Source organism: Pleurodeles waltl, chromosome 4_1 (genome assembly GCF_031143425.1).
Source record: "Pleurodeles waltl isolate 20211129_DDA chromosome 4_1, aPleWal1.hap1.20221129, whole genome shotgun sequence".
Lineage (NCBI taxonomy): Eukaryota > Metazoa > Chordata > Amphibia > Caudata > Salamandridae > Pleurodeles > Pleurodeles waltl.
Window position 1 is genome coordinate 328,275,851 of NC_090442.1, and position 18,732 is coordinate 328,294,582.

The window sequence follows — 18,732 nt, forward strand, 5'->3', positions numbered from 1 at the left end:
CTACTTTTTCACCCTGTGCCTTGCATTGTGCTCTTGTTTTTACACACACCAGTTCAGGGATACCCAGCATGGCTGCATGGGTTTTTAGTTCTACCTCAGCCCATGCTGAGGACTCCAGGTCATTTCCAAGCAGACAGTCTACTGGGATGTTTGAGGAGACCACCACCTGTTTCAGGCCATTGACCCCTCCCCATTCTAAAGTTACCATTGCCATGGGATGTGCTTTAGTTTGATTGTCAGCATTGGTGACTGTATAAGTTTTTCCAGTCAGGTATTGGCCAGGGGAAACCAGTTTCTCTGTCACCATGGTGACACTGGCACCTGTATCCCTCAGGCCCTCTACACTTGTCCCATTAATAAAGAGCTGCTGCCTGTATTTTTGCATGTTAGGGGGCCAGGCAGCTAGTGTGGCTAAATCCACCCCACCCTCAGAGACTAGAGTAGCTTCAGTGTGGACCCTGATTTGCTCTGGGCACACTGTTGATCCCACTTGGAGACTAGCCATTCCAGTGTTACCTGGATTGGAGTTTGGAGTGGAACTTTTCTTGGGACAGGCCTTGTCTCCAGTTTGGTGTCCAGACTGACTACAGTTTCGACACCAGGCCTTTTTGGGATCAAAGTTTTTACCCTTGTACCCAGGATTGTTTTGTGAAGAGGCTCTGGGCCCACCCTCCTGTGCAGGTTTTTGGGGGCCTTTAGAAGACTCTTGACTATTTTTATTTTTGGCTGTCTCACCACCTTTCCCCTGGGGAGGTTTTGTGACCCCTTTCTTTTGGTCACCCCCTGTGGAAGTTTTGGACACCCTTGTCTTGACCCAATGGTCCGCCTTCTTTCCCAATTCTTGGGGAGAAATTGGTCCTAGGTCTACCAGATGCTGATGCAGTTTATCATTGAAACAATTACTTAACAGGTGTTCTTTCACAAATAAATTGTACAGCCCATCATAATTACTTACACCACTGCCTTGAATCCAACCATCTAGTGTTTTTACTGAGTAGTCTACAAAGTCAACCCAGGTCTGGCTCGAGGATTTTTGAGCCCCCCTGAATCTAATCCTATACTCCTCAGTGGAGAATCCAAAGCCCTCAATCAGGGTACCCTTCATGAGGTCATAAGATTCTGCATCTTGTCCAGAGAGTGTGAGGAGTCTATCCCTACACTTTCCTGTGAACATTTCCCAAAGGAGAGCACCCCAGTGAGATCTGTTCACTTTTCTGGTTACACAAGCCCTCTCAAAAGCTGTGAACCATTTGGTGATGTCATCACCATCTTCATATTTAGTTACAATCCCTTTAGGGATTTTCAACATGTCAGGAGAATCTCTGACCCTATTTATGTTGCTGCCACCATTGATGGGTCCTAGGCCCATCTCTTGTCTTTCCCTCTCTATGGCTAGGATCTGTCTTTCCAAAGCCAATCTTTTGGCCATCCTGGCTAACTGGATGTCCTCTTCACTGGAGTTATCCTCAGTGATTTCAGAGGTGTTGGTCTCTCCTGTGAGGGAACCAGCATCTCTGACTATTATTTTTGGAGTCAGGGTTTGAGGGACCCTGTTCTCCCTAGATAGGACTGGTAGGGGGGAATTTTCCTCCAAGTCACTATCCTCTTCCTCTGAGTTGCCACCCTCAGAGGGGTTGGCCTTTTCAAACTCTGCCAAAAGCTCCTGGAGCTGTATTTTGGTAGGTTTGGGGCCCATTGTTATTTTCTTTATTTTACAGAGTGACCTTAGCTCCCTCATCTTAAGATGGAGGTAAGGTGTGGTGTCGAGTTCCACCACAGTCACATCTGTGCTAGACATTTTGCTTCTAAAAGTTGGAATACTTTTTAAGAATCTACAACTGGTTCTAGAATCTAATTCAAACTTTTACAAACTTTTAAACTCTAAAAGAAATGCTAAACAGGATCTAACACAAGGCCCTAGCAGGTCTTTTAAGAATTTAGAAAACTTTTCAAATTGCAAAAATCTATTTCTAATGAAAATTTTGGAATTTGTCGTGTGATCAGGTATTGGCTGAGTAGTCCAGCAAATGCAAAGTCTTGTACCCCACCGCTGATCCACCAATGTAGGAAGTTGGCTCTGTATGTGCTATTTCAAAGTAAGGAATAGCATGCACAGAGTCCAAGGGTTCCCCTTAGAGGTAAAATAGTGGTAAAAATAGATAATACTAATGCTCTATTTTGTGGTAGTGTGGTCGAGCAGTAGGCTTATCCAAGGAGTAGTGTTAAGCATTTGTTGTACATACACATAGACAATAAATGAGGTACACACACTCAGAGACAAATCCAGCCAATAGGTTTTGTTATAGAAAAATATCTTTTCTTAGTTTATTTTAAGAACCACAGGTTCAAATTTAACATGTAATATCTTGTTTGAAAGGTATTGCAGGTAAGTACATTAGGAACTTTGAATCATTTCAATTGCATGTATACTTTTCAAGTTATTGACAAATAGCTACTTTAAAAGTGGACACAGTGCAATTTTCACAGTTCCTGGGGGAGGTAAGTTTTTGTTAGTTTTACCAGGTAAGTAAGACACTTACAGGGTTCAGTTCTTGGTCCAAGGTAGCCCACCGTTGGGGGTTCAGAGCAACCCCAAAGTCACCACACCAGCAGCTCAGGGCCGGTCAGGTGCAGAGTTCAAAGTGGTGCCCAAAACGCATAGGCTAGAATGGAGAGAAGGGGGTGCCCCGGTTCCGGTCTGCTTGCAGGTAAGTACCCGCGTCTTCGGAGGGCAGACCAGGGGGGTTTTGTAGGGCACCGGGGGGGACACAAGCCCACACAGAAATTTCACCCTCAGCAGCGCGGGGGCGGCCGGGTGCAGTGTAGAAACAAGCGTCGGGTTTTCAATGTTAGTCTATGAGAGATCAACGGATCTCTTCAGCGCTGCAGGCAGGCAAGGGAGGGCTTCCTCGGGGAAACCTCCACTTGGGCAAGGGAGAGGGACTCCTGGGGGTCACTTCTCCAGTGAAAGTCCGGTCCTTCAGGTCCTGGGGGCTGCGGGTGCAGGGTCTTTTCCAGGCGTCGGGACTTAGGTTTCAGAGAGTCGCGGTCAGGGGAAGCCTCGGGATTCCCTCTGCAGGCGGCGCTGTGGGGGCTCAGGGGGGACAGGTTTTGGTACTCACAGTCGTAGAGTAGTCCGGGGGTCCTCCCTGAGGTGTTGGTTCTCCACCAGCCGAGTCGGGGTCGCCGGGTGCAGTGTTGCAAGTCTCACGCTTCTTGCGGGGAGATTGCAGGGTCTTTAAAGCTGCTCCTTGAAACAAAGTTGCAGTCTTTTTGGAGCAGGTCCGCTGTCCTCGGGAGTTTCTTGTCTTTTTCGAAGCAGGGCAGTCCTCAGAGGATTCAGAGGTCGCTGGTCCCTTGGAAGGCGTCGCTGGAGCAGAGTTCTTTGGAAGGCAGGAGACAGGCCGGTGAGTTTCTGGAGCCAAGGCAGTTGTCGTCTTCTGGTCTTCCTCTGCAGGGGTTCTCAGCTAGGCAGTCCTTCTTCTTGTAGTTTGCAGGAATCTAATTTTCTAGGGTTCAGGGTAGCCCTTAAATACTAAATTTAAGGGCGTGTTTAGGTCTGGGGGGTTAGTAGCCAATGGCTACTAGCCCTGAGGGTGGGTACACCCTCTTTGTGCCTCCTCCCAAGGGGAGGGGGTCACAATCCTAACCCTATTGGGGGAATCCTCCATCTGCAAGATGGAGGATTTCTAAAAGTTAGAGTCACTTCAGCTCAGGACACCTTAGGGGCTGTCCTGACTGGCCAGTGACTCCTCCTTGTTGCTTTCTTTGTTCCCTCCAGCCTTGCCGCCAAAAGTGGGGGCCGTGGCCGGAGGGGGCGGGCAACTCCACTAAGCTGGAGTGCCCTGCTGGGCTGTGACAAAGGGGTGAGCCTTTGAGGCTCACCGCCAGGTGTCACAGCTCCTGCCTGGGGGAGGTGTTAGCATCTCCACCCAGTGCAGGCTTTGTTACTGGCCTCAGAGTGACAAAGGCACTCTCCCCATGGGGCCAGCAACATGTCTCTGGTGTGGCAGGCTGCTGGAACTAGTCAGCCTACACAGACAGTCGGTTAAGTTTCAGGGGGCACCTCTAAGGTGCCCTCTGGGGTGTATTTTGCAATAAAATGTACACTGGCATCAGTGTGCATTTATTGTGCTGAGAAGTTTGATACCAAACTTCCCAGTTTTCAGTGTAGCCATTATGGTGCTGTGGAGTTCGTGTTTGACAGACTCCCAGACCATATACTCTTATGGCTACCCTGCACTTACAATGTCTAAGGTTTTGTTTAGACACTGTAGGGGTACCATGCTCATGCACTGGTACCCTCACCTATGGTATAGTGCACCCTGCCTTAGGGCTGTAAGGCCTGCTAGAGGGGTGTCTTACCTATACTGCATAGGCAGTGAGAGGCTGGCATGGCACCCTGAGGGGAGTGCCATGTCGACTTACTCGTTTTGTCCTCACTAGCACACACAAGCTGGCAAGCAGTGTGTCTGTGCTGAGTGAGAGGTCTCCAGGGTGGCATAAGACATGCTGCAGCCCTTAGAGACCTTCCTTGGCATCAGGGCCCTTGGTACTAGAAGTACCAGTTACAAGGGACTTATCTGGATGCCAGGGTCTGCCAATTGTGGATACAAAAGTACAGGTTAGGGAAAGAACACTGGTGCTGGGGCCTGGTTAGCAGGCCTCAGCACACTTTCAATTGTAAACATAGCATCAGCAAAGGCAAAAAGTCAAGGAGGCATTTCCTTACATGAAATAATTATTTGGCAGGTAAAAGAGGCAGTTTAACACTGCACACACAGGCTTCAATAGCAAGCCTGAGACATGTTTAAAGAGCTATTTAAGTGGGTGGCACAGTCAGTGCTACAGGCCCACTAGCAGCAATGTTTAAAGGAGAGAGGAAAAGCACTTTATCATTGGTTAGCAGTAGTAAAGTGTGCAGAGTCCTAAGTCCTGCAAAAACAAAGTCAGCAAAAACAGGAGGAATGATGGCAAAACACGGCAAGGATGTCAAATCCAACAATGAGGTATAATACAGAATGTTAGTACACACAGAGATCCGGAGGAGGGATGGAGTATCCACCACTGAAAAATATCTGCAGTAAAAATAGATGTCAGCAAATTATCTGAAATTGGGACCAAGATATGTCAGTTCTCAGCCATCTATCGCACCAACGTTAAAACGCTGCTTCCTCCAAAATGAGAATGTTTGAGTTTTAGCAAACAGCACAGAACATTGAGGGTTCAATTAACAAAACAGTGATCCTTGTTCAAATAGCACTGATTACTGTTTCTCATTCAGTGGTCAATCTTTAGTATTACAGAAGAAGCAGAAAAGCTCCTGCTGTCATACTGTGTGTGGTGGCAGTGTACATGCATTCAGGTGATGTGCTCAGCATAAAGCAAGGTATTCAATTTGGCCTAGTACACATTTCCACTGTGGAACATTCACTGAGCCAAACTTCAAACTACGTTATATGGTGATGCAACATTATGGAGAAGCTACATTTTGCACCTCCTGTATTGTGGGTGGAGCTGTTAGAACAATACATGTCATGTACCTCACAACAAGTGAGCAAGAGTTCAGTCTGGGGGTTCTCTTGAACAGGACCATCTTAGTTGTACCTCAAAAGAATTCTGCACATATTCTTTTGGGACTGCAGGCCCTTTGCTCTGTAGCTATGCTCATTCACCCATCAAAAGGCCTGGGGATCACCTTCACACAGTCCATAGCAAACACACGGATCTGCTATGCAGTTGAAAGAGCAGCTGGGCCGCACTGTTTGCATAGTAAGATTTTATAAATACAGAGGTCCCCATAAGGTCCCATTGCACAATATTTCAGCCCAAGGTTGACTATTAGGGCACTGAGAGTTCTCCAGTGCGTAGCGGAGTTATTTAAACTGACCACTCATAATCACCTTCTACTTTAATTATAATAACTGCTGCCTAATTTCCTTTTGGTTCCCCAGTTTTCTGGGGAGACACTTGTCTCCTCACATAATGGGTTAGAAATGTTTTAAAATTATTCACAGGTTATACTTTTATCTATAATTGCTTTAGATATAGATATGCAAATTGACAAGACACAGGAAAATAAGTGTATACCTGATAGGGTACTAGACTCCATGGGACATACAGGCACAGTGGTGAGACGTTTGAGCTGACCTATTTCAAGTCTAGTTTTGTTTGCAGTCGAGATGACGGTTTGTCTTGCTTTGGTGTGGTAGGAGAGAGTGGTTACAATGATATTGTATTTTCTTGTCAGTGACACAGAAATGTATGATGATTCTCAAAATTCTCATCTACCCTTGAAATACTCCTACTAGTCATTAAACTGCACCTTGCCTCCATATGAATTCAGATGCACCACAAGCAAAGCTTTGCTGATTCATTCAGTCTTTGCTTTATAGAACAAGTTTTTACAGAGCGTATATACAAGTGCTTGCAAAAATCATATTCCACAGAGTCCAATTATTCCTGTGAAAGTTTTATCCATCTACACAAGAGCTAATTATTTAGGGACAGCCAAGACACAAGCTGGACTCATGGGATATGTTCACGCATGAAGTACAAGCAGTTAGGTCCCACAAGGGGTATCACTTGTTCAGGAGTCAGAAACGAACCGAGAAATGATCTTCTCCAACCATGACTGTCAATATTTGTCTGAGTTGCCGCACCGATGAAGAAGAGCGCATCCCACACGTGATTACCAAATGTGCTTCCCTGGACAGGGCCAGATCAAGGCATTTGTACTCCACTTGAATATTTTATTTTATGTTTTAGTGTGGAACCGTACAGGTAATCCCTACTAGGAACTAAACCTAAACACAACAAAAGATATTTGGTCAAAAATAAGGTTTTGTGCAGACGTAGTTACAAGTTCCATAGTTTATAATGCAATTTTAATATGGCGGTCAGGACATCTGCTATGTTTGTGATGAGTATCCCCTCCCAAACTTTAAATAAGGCCTTAAATGTCTGTTTCCATCTCTGTTGTTTTCCTCTATTCTCCTTCTCTTTCTCTTTGTCTGTCTCTTTCCCATTTTCCTTTTCTCCTCTACGTCCCTGTCCCTGTTTTTAAACGTCTGAGCTTCTTCAAATGATCATCCCGAATTCCTACATAATTATTTAACTGTTTGATTACATCCATGAACACATTTTCCGGGTGTATTCGGACACATGTACTAGTCTCCAACGCCTGTGTCCTAAGCATATAGGCGTCCTGACTGCTCTTGACCCAGCCACTGTGTTTTTTACCTGGAGACAACTGTAATGGCAGATCTGGGCACTTGTAAAATCAATTTGCACTTTTCTGAAGTCTCAGGTAATTGCCAAAATGAGACATATGTGGGAGGCCCAAACAGTCAGTGATAGGTGATTATTTATCAGACACAGCAAAATCAATCACAAAATGTCTTTCAAAAGAACATCTCAAGGCAATTATGTAGTGAGAATCACACTGTGTAATAACATACATGCATGGACGAGATAACAACAAAGCACCTCCTGCCAAAAAAGGATTTCAGAGACTACCTAGCCTGAAGAAAGTCCAGGGTGTAGCTGTAAATAATAGAACGTAGTGGGAATTGTAGAGACATGGGTTAGTATAGAAAAGGATTAAAAGGGGAAAGCAAGCACATCCTCTGTATTTAAAATTAAGCGTGTGTAGAGGTTTTAGAAAACTGTTAATTGTAGGAAAACACGATTTACCAGCACGGGACTACACAAGTTCATAACCAAAAACAGAAGTATGTTCTCTTACCCCAATTATCGTGCCATTCAAAATACAGCCATTAACAGGTTCTGGAAAATAAGCCAGACACAAACATTAGCGTTAACAGTAATTCTAAACTAAGCAAACATGCCTAGCAGCAAACAAAAGTGTCATGGTGATGCTAAAATCTTAACTTTACATTTTGTTACACAATACTTTCAAAATAAGAACATTAAATTGGTGTAACTGTTAATTCTATCTTTAGCTACAGCACACATTTCACATTCAGATCTTTAGAACATTAGTCAAATACAAATGTAAACTAATTAAAATAATTGCAAAGAATAATGTGCAATTTCGAGTTTCCGTATAAGAGTCAGAAGGCGCACTACCATCAATATGATTAAGGAATGAAGAAATGGGATTCCATTAAGAAATGTGTGGGTCTTTCTTGTCTTTTCTTTCCCTCCTGTTTTTTGAAGTTATAGAACAGCAGTTTTGCTGTGGGACTTATTTAGTGATACATAAGACCATGGATAATTTCCAGGGTCTTAGTTTCGACGATGATGTAGTTTCTGCAATTTTACAAACACCATCCATACTCTCTGCCGATGGTGCAGCCCCTTCAGGTAGCCTTAAAGAAGACTGGGACAAGCTTTCCTCCCTGAAACGTGATTTAATTAAGACTATCATGCATGGGACAATCATGACCGAATACCTAAGAGCGAATATCGCGCCCAGCGGTCTCCTTGTCTCCAATGTTCCAAGAATTTTCCTGCAGGACCTGGCTTTCAGGAAAGACTGGGCACAGATAGCATGGAAATGTACCCGTGACTGGCTAGTGTTGATTATTAACACCTCAAAGAGACTAGCCGAGTCCATTGCTATCCAAATTAATTGCATGGAAAGTTCGATCAAAACGACAATTACGATAGCATCCTTCAAGAGTCGTCTCCTGGAGATTAACATGGAACTCAATGAAACCAAAGAGTTCCTGACACAACAATAAATCTCCAAACTACAAAAAGATATTAATAAATTTGACAGGGAGAAAATCTACCCATACATCAAAGAGGATTATGAGACCGACACACAATCACGGTCATCAGACGACTCCTCTTATTCCAACAGAAAACCTCGTAACTATAGCAGCAGCTCCTCCTCAGATGGATGGAGCACTGATGAGAGTACTCCTCAACCTTACTACAACTTCCCTCAGTATGCCCATAACCAACAACTTTACTGGCAACCTCCTTATCCTTTTTTTCAACCCCGCCCGATGCCACCTTTTGGGCCTTTTTTAGGCCGAGGTCCGGGCAGAGGAAGAGGCAGAAGGAGAGGAAGAGGGAGAAGAGTTCACTGGGGTCGAGAAGAACCCCAGATGATCACGAGGAGCCAGAACAAGACCGCTCCACAGAAGACTTAGTTGTCAATTTGTCTCACAGACAACTATCCAGGGATGAATCGCGAGTTCTAAATAGAGGTCTAGGTTTTGTTCCCACCCCCTCTGAAGACCCCTTCCGCCTTCACTGTGAGTTGTCTCAATTTTTTCGAAAGGTCCGTTTACATTTTTTCTTTAAAAATCAACCCGAACCCACTAGTAGCTGTGATACAGGCTTAAAGAAACCATCTACCTTTATGCCTCCCACACATTCACTTCCGTGTGAGGTTTTAGCCTTTGAAAAAGCAGTCCTGACAGATCTTGAACAAACTATACCTAGACGTCCATTTGTCAATTTACCCTCCTCTGAGTGGAATGCACTTAAGAGTCTATCCAACGATACCTCTATAGTTATCAAACCGGCGGATAAAGGAGGAGCAATAGTTATTATGGATGCATCAGATTACAGGCAGGAATGTCTCCGCCTTTTGAATGACAGATCTCACTACACGCTTCTGAACCAGGACCCCACCAACAAGTTACAACACAAGATTAAGAGTTTGGTTCATGAAGCCAAAAGCAATAGCTGGATTTCTCCCAACGAGGCCGAATTCTTGGAAAGTATTCATCCGAGAACACCATATTTTTACTGCCTCCCTAAAATCCATAAAGGCATTCTTCCTCCTCCTGGCCGCCCCATAGTCTCAGGAATTGGGTCAATTTTGGAACCATTGTCGATATTTTGTGACTCTTTCTTCCAACCACTAGTAAAGAGTTCCACTACTTATCTTAAGGACACCAAGGATGTCCTCAACCTTATAGAGACCATCAATTCCACTATCCGGGTAGAAGTCCTTATCACACTAGATGTAGAATCCCTTTACACCAATATTCCACAGACAGCCACATTGGAGGTCGTGGAATCCGCTCTTCTTCAGCAACATTGGACTTCACCAACGCCAGTTCACTTTGTTATGCACTGTGCATCGCTGGCTATGACACAGAGTTTTTTTCAATTTGAGGATGTTCTTTACCATCAGATCCAAGGGACATCCATGGGAAGTACTTTTGCCCCTAGCTTGGCTTGTCTATACATGTATCAATTTGAAAAGAAATTTATTTTGGCAGTAACATGCCCTTTCTTTAAGCATATCAAACTATGGCGACGATACATAGATGATATTCTTATCATATGGCAAGGATCTCTTGCGACAGTAGATCTGTTCACTAGCTGGATCAACACATTAGATCCCTTTTTGAGATTCACAGCCCACGTTTCAACCACCCATATATCATTTTTGGATCTTCTGATCCACATTGTGGATGGGAAATTAGTGACAGACACGTATCACAAGACCACAGATCGGAATAGCTTATTGCGATATGACAGTTACCATCCAAAAGCTTTACGCGATAATCTACCTTTTGGTCAATTTTTGAGATTACGCAGAAACTGCTCTTCAAAATTGCTGTTTGACAATCAGGCACGAGAACTTCGAAGGAAACTCCAATCTCGGCTATATCCTTTAAAGGTGATCAATCCTGCTCATAAGAGAGCCCGTAACAACCCCAGAGAAGCCCTCCTAGCACCAGCAGTAAGGGAAGAACAAGCACGAATCACGTGTGTAACTACGTATACTCCTATGTCCAACACGGTTAAAAGATTAATCAACAAGAGGTGGCAAATCCTACTTAGTGGGGGCACGCAGATTTCAAAACCCTTATTTGCATTCAAGAGATCCACTAATATCAGGGATCTAGTGATCCACACCCGACCACATAGACAGGAAGTCGGTGAAGTTCAATCCACACTTTGGAATCTTCCTCCAGTCACCGGTCACTATCCGTGTGGTTCTTGCAATGTTTGTCCCTTAACTAAACATGCAAACAGCCTAGTTCTTAAACATTTTGGGACTTGGCACTTAAGAAATCACACTAATTGTAACACGCGACATTGCATTTACCTTATAACTTGCCCGTGCGACTTACAGTATGTAGGCATGACAACTAGACCAGTGAAACTACGAATAAACGAACACCGCAGCAACATCAGATGTCTACGGGTAACAACTAAACTGAGTGCACACTTTCTAGCTGCCAAACACGGTCCTAATGATCTCACGTGGACAGTCATACAAGCACCAAAATACAAAGTAGATGACCCCAAAACCCTGTTTAGGATTGAACAGCGTTGGGTCTTCAGATTAAAAACAGCCATTGAGGGCCTAAATGACAAAATCCCCTGGTGGACCCTCTCTCATTAAACTATTCTAGTACCACGTGTCCACGACTTGTAAGGTATAGGACCTAGATATCTTCCCTATGTGAGTTCGACACGAATACAATATTGTGGTGGCTCTACCACCGGGTGTATAGATTTGGGGATACTCTACGGTAATATAGTAAGTGATCCCCTCCACAAACATGAATGGGTTTACATATCGGCGTTGACCACCGGAGCCTTTAAGCCTCCGATTATGCTTATCTCCACATATGTAGTTTGCACTTCCAATATGGCCGCCGCTTTTACCAATGACTAACCTTGGACGATTCCGTTTTCAGTTTTGAGTCTCCGGTGACTGGAGAGCTGACGTCACAGGTCAATTGCCTCGGAAGACTCCTCTGATCTTCATATAAACGTCTCGGACGTGCGCCGCGTTTGTCTTTCAGGAACGCGACCTCGGGCAGGTTCAAGACGGACCTCGGGGAGAAGTGCAAGTAGGTATATGCGTTCTGTGACGCTTATATAGAAACTTCTTCTCCCTTCTATTTGAAAATGAGTTCAAGCCGATCGTGCACGAGCCGGCTCATAGCCAGGGTTGTAATCTGATCCACGAAGATTACACAGTGCGATAGCTCTATTAACAAGGGTTATGGGCTTTTGTACTTAAGACGTGTTTGTGTATTTTATAAGAGGGCAGGACTGGACCACAATCTAATAACAATAGCGGCAGTAATCGAGTACACACCATATGGAGTCAAATTAATACTAATAAGGGACCGTGTACCACACGCCAAGAATTATTTTATAGCAAATATCTGTTTGGTTGCCGATTTGTCCAGTTAACAACAACCGGCTCAGTTATCAACACTATGAGGTTTATTGAGCCCTACTGAATTGATGACCACGGTCTGTTATTTTAAACATTAGTCTTCACAACCATTAATGGCTCAAATTTGCATAGGCTGTTTCTTATGTCTGTGTAGCTATTCTTTTTACTTGTGACAGACGAATATAAAACCTTTGAACAGCTACGACTGACTATTACTTTTAGCTAAGTCTCGCAGTCCTTTTTGACTGACTTTGATCATCAATACATGTACAAAGTCCATTGAGTTATGATAAACACACGTTTCTAGACATCTAGAATGGACGACTCACGTAAATTATTTGCGAAAAAGTTTGTGGCTTCGGATATATGCAAATACCTTTTCATTGCTAATTCTTTGTTCCAAATGTAGAATACTCTCCTTGGGTAAGAGGTTTACGCGTCCCTATGATGCCCGTTACCTTCATGGGATGGTAAGCAATGTCTTTTGTTTTGTTTTTCTTCTTTACCTGAGTACCTGGTTTTGTGAGTACACGACAAGTATTAACATGCGTGCGGCTCCCATTTGATAGTGACAATAATTAATGTCTCGTCATTTAGACATATATAGATTTGTCTCTTTTCTCTTTTTTCTGATTTTGTTTCTTTGTTTTTGCACAGGGCGACCTATCATTCGACTGACATACACAATAGATCGACAGACTGTAAGTGACCTCCCAGCATTTATTGTCTTGTTTTAACAAGGAGAAGTAAAATGTTAGCGGTCCTGATGAAGCGCCAGTGGATCCGTGTGTGACCGTGAGGGCGCGAAACATGTTGACCATATGTTAGGAGCAAACTACTTGCCTCCTCTCTACCTTTGAAGGAGTATTGGTAACATTGTTTTCCTGTATACTCCGAGCTGTGTTTTTTAACCTTGGCCTAATCCCTATTGAAATTAAAATTATTAAGAGGATTAGAGCTAATTTTAGACTCTTGTCTCTCCTTCATTCCCCCTGTCAATATGGGCTGCAGTCTTTTGATTAATCATCTTCTTGGTTGAAGAGCCTCCATCCTTCCGTTGGAGGCCCGTCAGACATTGCAGTGCCAGTCTGGCGAGGGGTTAGCCCAATGATGATGCTTGACATCCTAATGTGATGCTTGAGGGCACTCCTACAACAATTTCACTGCAGTCCTTTCTAGTTCCCTGTGTTCACTTTGTTTGGAACAGTGTACTTATTTGGTTTAGACTTTCTTGGGCATGGCAGACACTGTTGACTGCCCACCAGTAAATGGGTAAGTAGCAAAAATGTAAATGAACACATTCTAATATAGTAAAGACTATTTGGCATCATAAAATTCCTGCTTAATGAAGAATGAAAAATCCTATTTAATAATAATCAATAAGGGCCCATTACATGATGGCTGAAAATCAACTCAGTAGCCTCATCCTGAATTAATGATACAGTGGGAATTTCTCACAGTGGGAGGGCAGCCCAAGACATCAAGATTTGAGTGGAGATGTGGAATTACTGTGGGAATTCTGTAGCAATTCCCCCAGTCAGGAATTCCTAATTATCACCTGGATAGATATACATGTATTACCTATTGGCGGTAGTTACATACTGGTGGTACCTACAGTAAGTAGTTAGAGTTAGGACCATGTTTCCATAGAAAAACTTTTTTGGGACTTGCCTATATCTTTGGCACCGTTTGAAGAACATTTTCCAAAAAAGGTGTTCCTGAGACTCTTGTTGTACATGGGAAGTTTCGGGATGATCTGTCAAGCAGAGGCAGAGAAAAAGGGGTGATCAAAAAAGTGTGTTTCCCATTATAATACCCATAGGGATTTTGAACATGACTGCAGCCTGAACTGCTGGACAGAATTAAACCAACTTTGGCAGAAAGGTAGCTTTTGGGCCAGAAAGAAGAGTTTTTGTTGACTGGTGTAAATCCATTCAGCAGTTTATGAGATTTTAAAAGAAAAAGAAATATAGATAGCTGGAGGTACAAAGGTTTCATGAATACTGCTGATCTCATGCTGAAATCTGATTGGCTGACAACACTTCAACCAGGAAGTGTTGGCAGCCTTCTTGGGACTTGGCTTCAGCTGAGTTCCAAAAAACACATAAAAAACAAAAAGGGGGCAGGGTAAGGATACCCTGACCCCTTAGCTCTGGTGTTAGGGTGCCAGACCAACCATACCAGAACAACAAAGCATTTTTTTTTTTTTATGTTCACCGAAAATCGTGGCAAATCCATGAATTCAGTGAAAATTTTAAAAAATACAAGCGTGGGCTCCTGTTCTTGTTTTCAATCGAGCCGCCAGGTGGGCCAGGTACCTGGGGCATTTTTTTTTTTTAAAGGAGGGGGCACACTTGGCCCATTGAGCCCGGGAGACCACTACCTATCTGGGACAATTATGCAAAAAATATGTGAGGTGCCCAAGTGGACCCCGTGACCTGGTGACCACCACCTTCCTGGATGAAAACAATGATTGATAATGGGGAAGGCCCACATGGCCTCTCCCACACCACTGGAGACCACTACCTCCCTGGGGCTACAAATAAAATTCATGCAGGGGGGGCCCCATGGCTGCTCCACAGCTCCTGGAACCACCACTTCCCTGTGGTAATTTCTAGCAATTAAGGGACAGCCAAAGAGCCCCTCCACAGCCCTGGGGTCTGCTACCTCCTCGGATCTGATGTAACATAATAAAGGGGCCCCAGGGACCTCCTCCTCCATGGGGCTAAGTTAAAATGTTGGAGAGGAGCCACGTAGTCCCCCTCGTGGAGTCAATAATGGCCCTGGAGACCGCCATCCCCTGGGGTCAGCTCCTGCTATGTCCCAGAGTGCCCACCACTGAGACACAGACATTTGCTCTGACTTGGTGGGAGCTTTGACAGCTCCCACCAAGTCAGAGCAAACACAACTCAGCTCCCAACAAGCGAGAGCTTTGGAACAGCTCTCGCTTGCTGGGAGTGGAATGTTCATCTGTTTTCCTGCTTGCAGAGATAGGGGCAGAGAAACAGATGTAAGGATTGCTCTCACAGACAGGAAGCATGTTTAGCAGCTCCCTGTCTGTTCCAGCAATGTTGGCTTCCGCAGGAGGCAGAGAGCTGGTTAGGACCGTGGTACATTCAGGCTCCCCCAGCGGTCCCTGACAGGGGTGATGGGTACCCTGGGGGGCACACAGGTGACATGGCTGGGCCCCGGGAGATGGGGTCCCTGGGTCCAAAACTGGCACCAGGAGGAGGTCCCCTATTGAATGAAGACTGTGCCCCAGTGGATGGGGTCCCCGGGGCCTAGATCAGGCCGTGCCACCCCGCCATTTAATTCAATATTAGCCCCGGGGAGGAGGGAGTCCCAGAGGTTTAAATCAACCCAGCAAGGGGGGCCTCATGCACCCCATCCTTTATTTTCTCATCCCCCCAGTACCTGACCCTGGGGCTTTAGCAAAAGAAGCCTGGGAGACTGTGCTTGTTTTTTTTTTTTAATTGCTGTGAGTTTGCAAATTCCTTGTGAATTCGCTGCAACATTTTTTTTTTAAAAGTGCTTGTTTGCCCAGTTGGGGGGGGGGGCGCTCTGGGACCCCAGCACCAGAGCTAAGGGTTCAGCTCTGGTCCCTTTTCTTTTTTTATATTTTTTCTGGGACTCAGCTAAAGCCGAGTCCCAAGATGGCTGCCAACACTTCCTGGCTGAAGTGGTGGCAGTCAATCAGAGCTCTGCATTTCCCTGTACAGGCTCATCATTATTTGCAAATCCTTTGCACCTCTAGATATCTATATTTATTTTTCTTTTAGTATCTCAAAACTACTAAACGGATTCACACCAAATAACAAAAAGCACTCTTTCTGGACCAAGAGCTACCTTCCTGCAAATTTAGTGTACGTCAGGCAGTTCGGGCTGTAGTTGTATCTAAAATCCCTATGGGAATTATAATGGGAAACACACTTATTTTGCCCCTCCCTTGTCTCAGCTCCCGCTTGACTGATCATCCTGAAACCTCCCACGTACAACAAGATTTTTGGGAACACTTTTTTTGGAAACTTCATGAAGATTTGTCAAATGGCGCCAAAGACATAGGCAAGTCAAAAATGCTTTTACAATACAAGCACAGTCCTTACTATAATTACCTAGTGGCAACTGCCAGTAGGTCACACACACATATATATATATATATGCATATATATATACATATATATATATATATATCTACACACACACTTACACGCACAGACCCTTTTTCCTGAAGAATGTTAGACATTTTGGTTTTGACTCTTTATTACATTACAATAATAGCTGCTTTACTGGGCTTCAAGTAAACTCTGACAAAATACGTTTCCAGATTATTTAACAAGCCCATAGCAGATATAGATTAATGTAACTGTAAATAATAATCTACAGCAAAAAAGAAATGTAACGTAACATGTAAAACGCAACGTGTTTATTAGGGTTGTGCATGCACACCATTTATGAGAATATGTGATATACCCTGCCAATGTAATGAAATTTACCAATGTGTTTTAAATGGCTATGGAAGAAAATCATTACAAATGTGTTACATATGATAAAAACCTAGCAATTTACCATTTTGTTGCCTCATTTTGAAAAAATGGGAACGATCTGAATTATTTTACTTAAGTTGGTACATTTGCTTTTTGTTTGAGAAATGTTTCACCTCATAGTAAAATAAGTTAGTCAGTGGAACCTAACTGGTAGGTAGTGATGTGAGGCAAGCACTATAATTGTTCACAATGCCTTTTACAACATGTATGTGATCACTGTCAAATATGTAATAACCCTCTACTGTCACATTATCAAGCGTAAGAATTTTGAACACATTCAGAATGTAGGTGGATGAGTTGATGAGTCTTGCCACTGGCTTGGCACAGAAGCAAATACTTTAAAAACCACTGCAAAGCTTTTTGGTGCAAATTCCTGACCATATAATTTGAAGTGTCAGCATTAAGAACAATCTTCTAGAATTGAATGTGCTTAGTTGTAAAACAAATTGCTTGCATCATTGAACATTTTGGTGGTAGTAATCACAGAGCAATCAAGGGTGTTTTGTGTACCTTCCTGTCAAGAAAAAGGACATTTAGTTTACAATCAATCACTCTGACAAACTATTATTGCCTTACATTGGATATCTAATCCCTGTAAGCATGTGTCTTTTATCAAGGTTCATATTCTAGTTTTAATATAATGCAAACTACCCTTTTGTAATGTCCTTTTACTTTGATGAAGGGCAGCACAGCAACCGCTGCAAACCCTTTTACATGGAAAGGATAACAAACTCTGTTTATTATCCTTTCCATGTGAAAGGGGTGGGGCATTGGGGGTGACGAGCTTAGGGGAGTGCACTATGCACTCCCCTCAGAGTGCATGTGTGTTTGGACGGCCGTCTCCAGCCAGCAAAACACACATGCACACAGAGCTCTCTCCAGCCCAGCAACACAGTAGCTGCGCTGGAGAGAGGCTGCACAGGCTCCGAGTCTGCCTGGGAGCTCCCTGGCTGGGCGCTCTCAGCCACTAGTGACGCTACTCTGAGCACCATCAGGATTGGACACAGGGCAGGCTGGAAGCCTGTTCCTGCAGCAGCGACGGGAGAGGAGCAGCGTGGGAGCAAAGCAGGTAAGTGATTTTTTTTTTTATTAATGATCTCCCGTGCCCCTCCACATTCCCCGCACCCCTCGCCCCAACAAACCCACACAAGCCACTTCTGCTTGCTGCACTGCCCTGTGACAAATTTCCATAAATTTGGGCCTCAGTACAGTATTTTCAGTCTTGAGACACTGTAGTCCTAGTTGAACGCAGAGAAGTGGAAGAAAAAAATTGTGCCTTTTCACAATGCAAGCCACAACAATTCCCAAAGCCCTAAAGACTATGAAAAGTCAGCAGATACAGAGGGTCACACACTATACAGTGGTTACATTACTACCAAAACATGGTCGATCCACTGGATTCTCATGAATAATACACTGAAACTTTTAAATCACAGTTAAGGAAAATGGGAAATTTGAGCAACTCCACTATAACTTCAGTCTCAAGGTTGAAAGTGCACAAAGTTTAGTACAAGTGATTAAAATGAGAAAAAGAGATTCAAGGTTTTTTAAGTACCAAAATCCTAGTGGGAGAACACAAAGTATAATGTAAGTGCTTTAAGTAGCAAAATTGACAGTGAAGATTCCCACCAAAAGAGGCACTGCAAAGGGCATGCCTCTGATTGGGCATATGCACACCAATGAGAATGAATCTCTAAAGTAACAATGAGATCCAAGGACCTGTTTCTTATGGTAATAAGTGTATATTTCCCAGATTTTAGACATGTGAAGTCAACTTATCAAGAGATACATTGTTTGAGAGTGGCCCAGATGCATCACTGTGAGTCTCAACCAAACTGTATGTGAATTTGGAGGGGAGGATGCATGTCACCAAAATAAAATGGGGAAAGTCAATTAGAATAATACCCGTGTGCTCATGACTCACAAACTATTTTCTTGCATTTGAAACTCAAGTTTTTGGCTCAGAAACACAGCTCAATACAGATTCCCACTTAAAAACATAATATAAATCCCCTATTTGATAGTAGCTCTTAATATTCTCGTGCATTTATGTGA

The 18,732-nt window shown here is 43.8% G+C and overlaps 1 protein-coding gene across 1 annotated transcript in view; it reads right to left on the reverse strand.

Moving 5' to 3' along the window:
* Positions 1-18,732, reverse strand: part of VWF (von Willebrand factor) — a 1,017,342-nt gene that overhangs the window by 109,396 nt on the left and 889,214 nt on the right. The window contains exon 46 of the mRNA XM_069228440.1: positions 7,748-7,788. Coding sequence (XP_069084541.1) covers positions 7,748-7,788 — 41 coding nt within the window. The remainder of the gene's footprint in view (positions 1-7,747; positions 7,789-18,732) is intronic.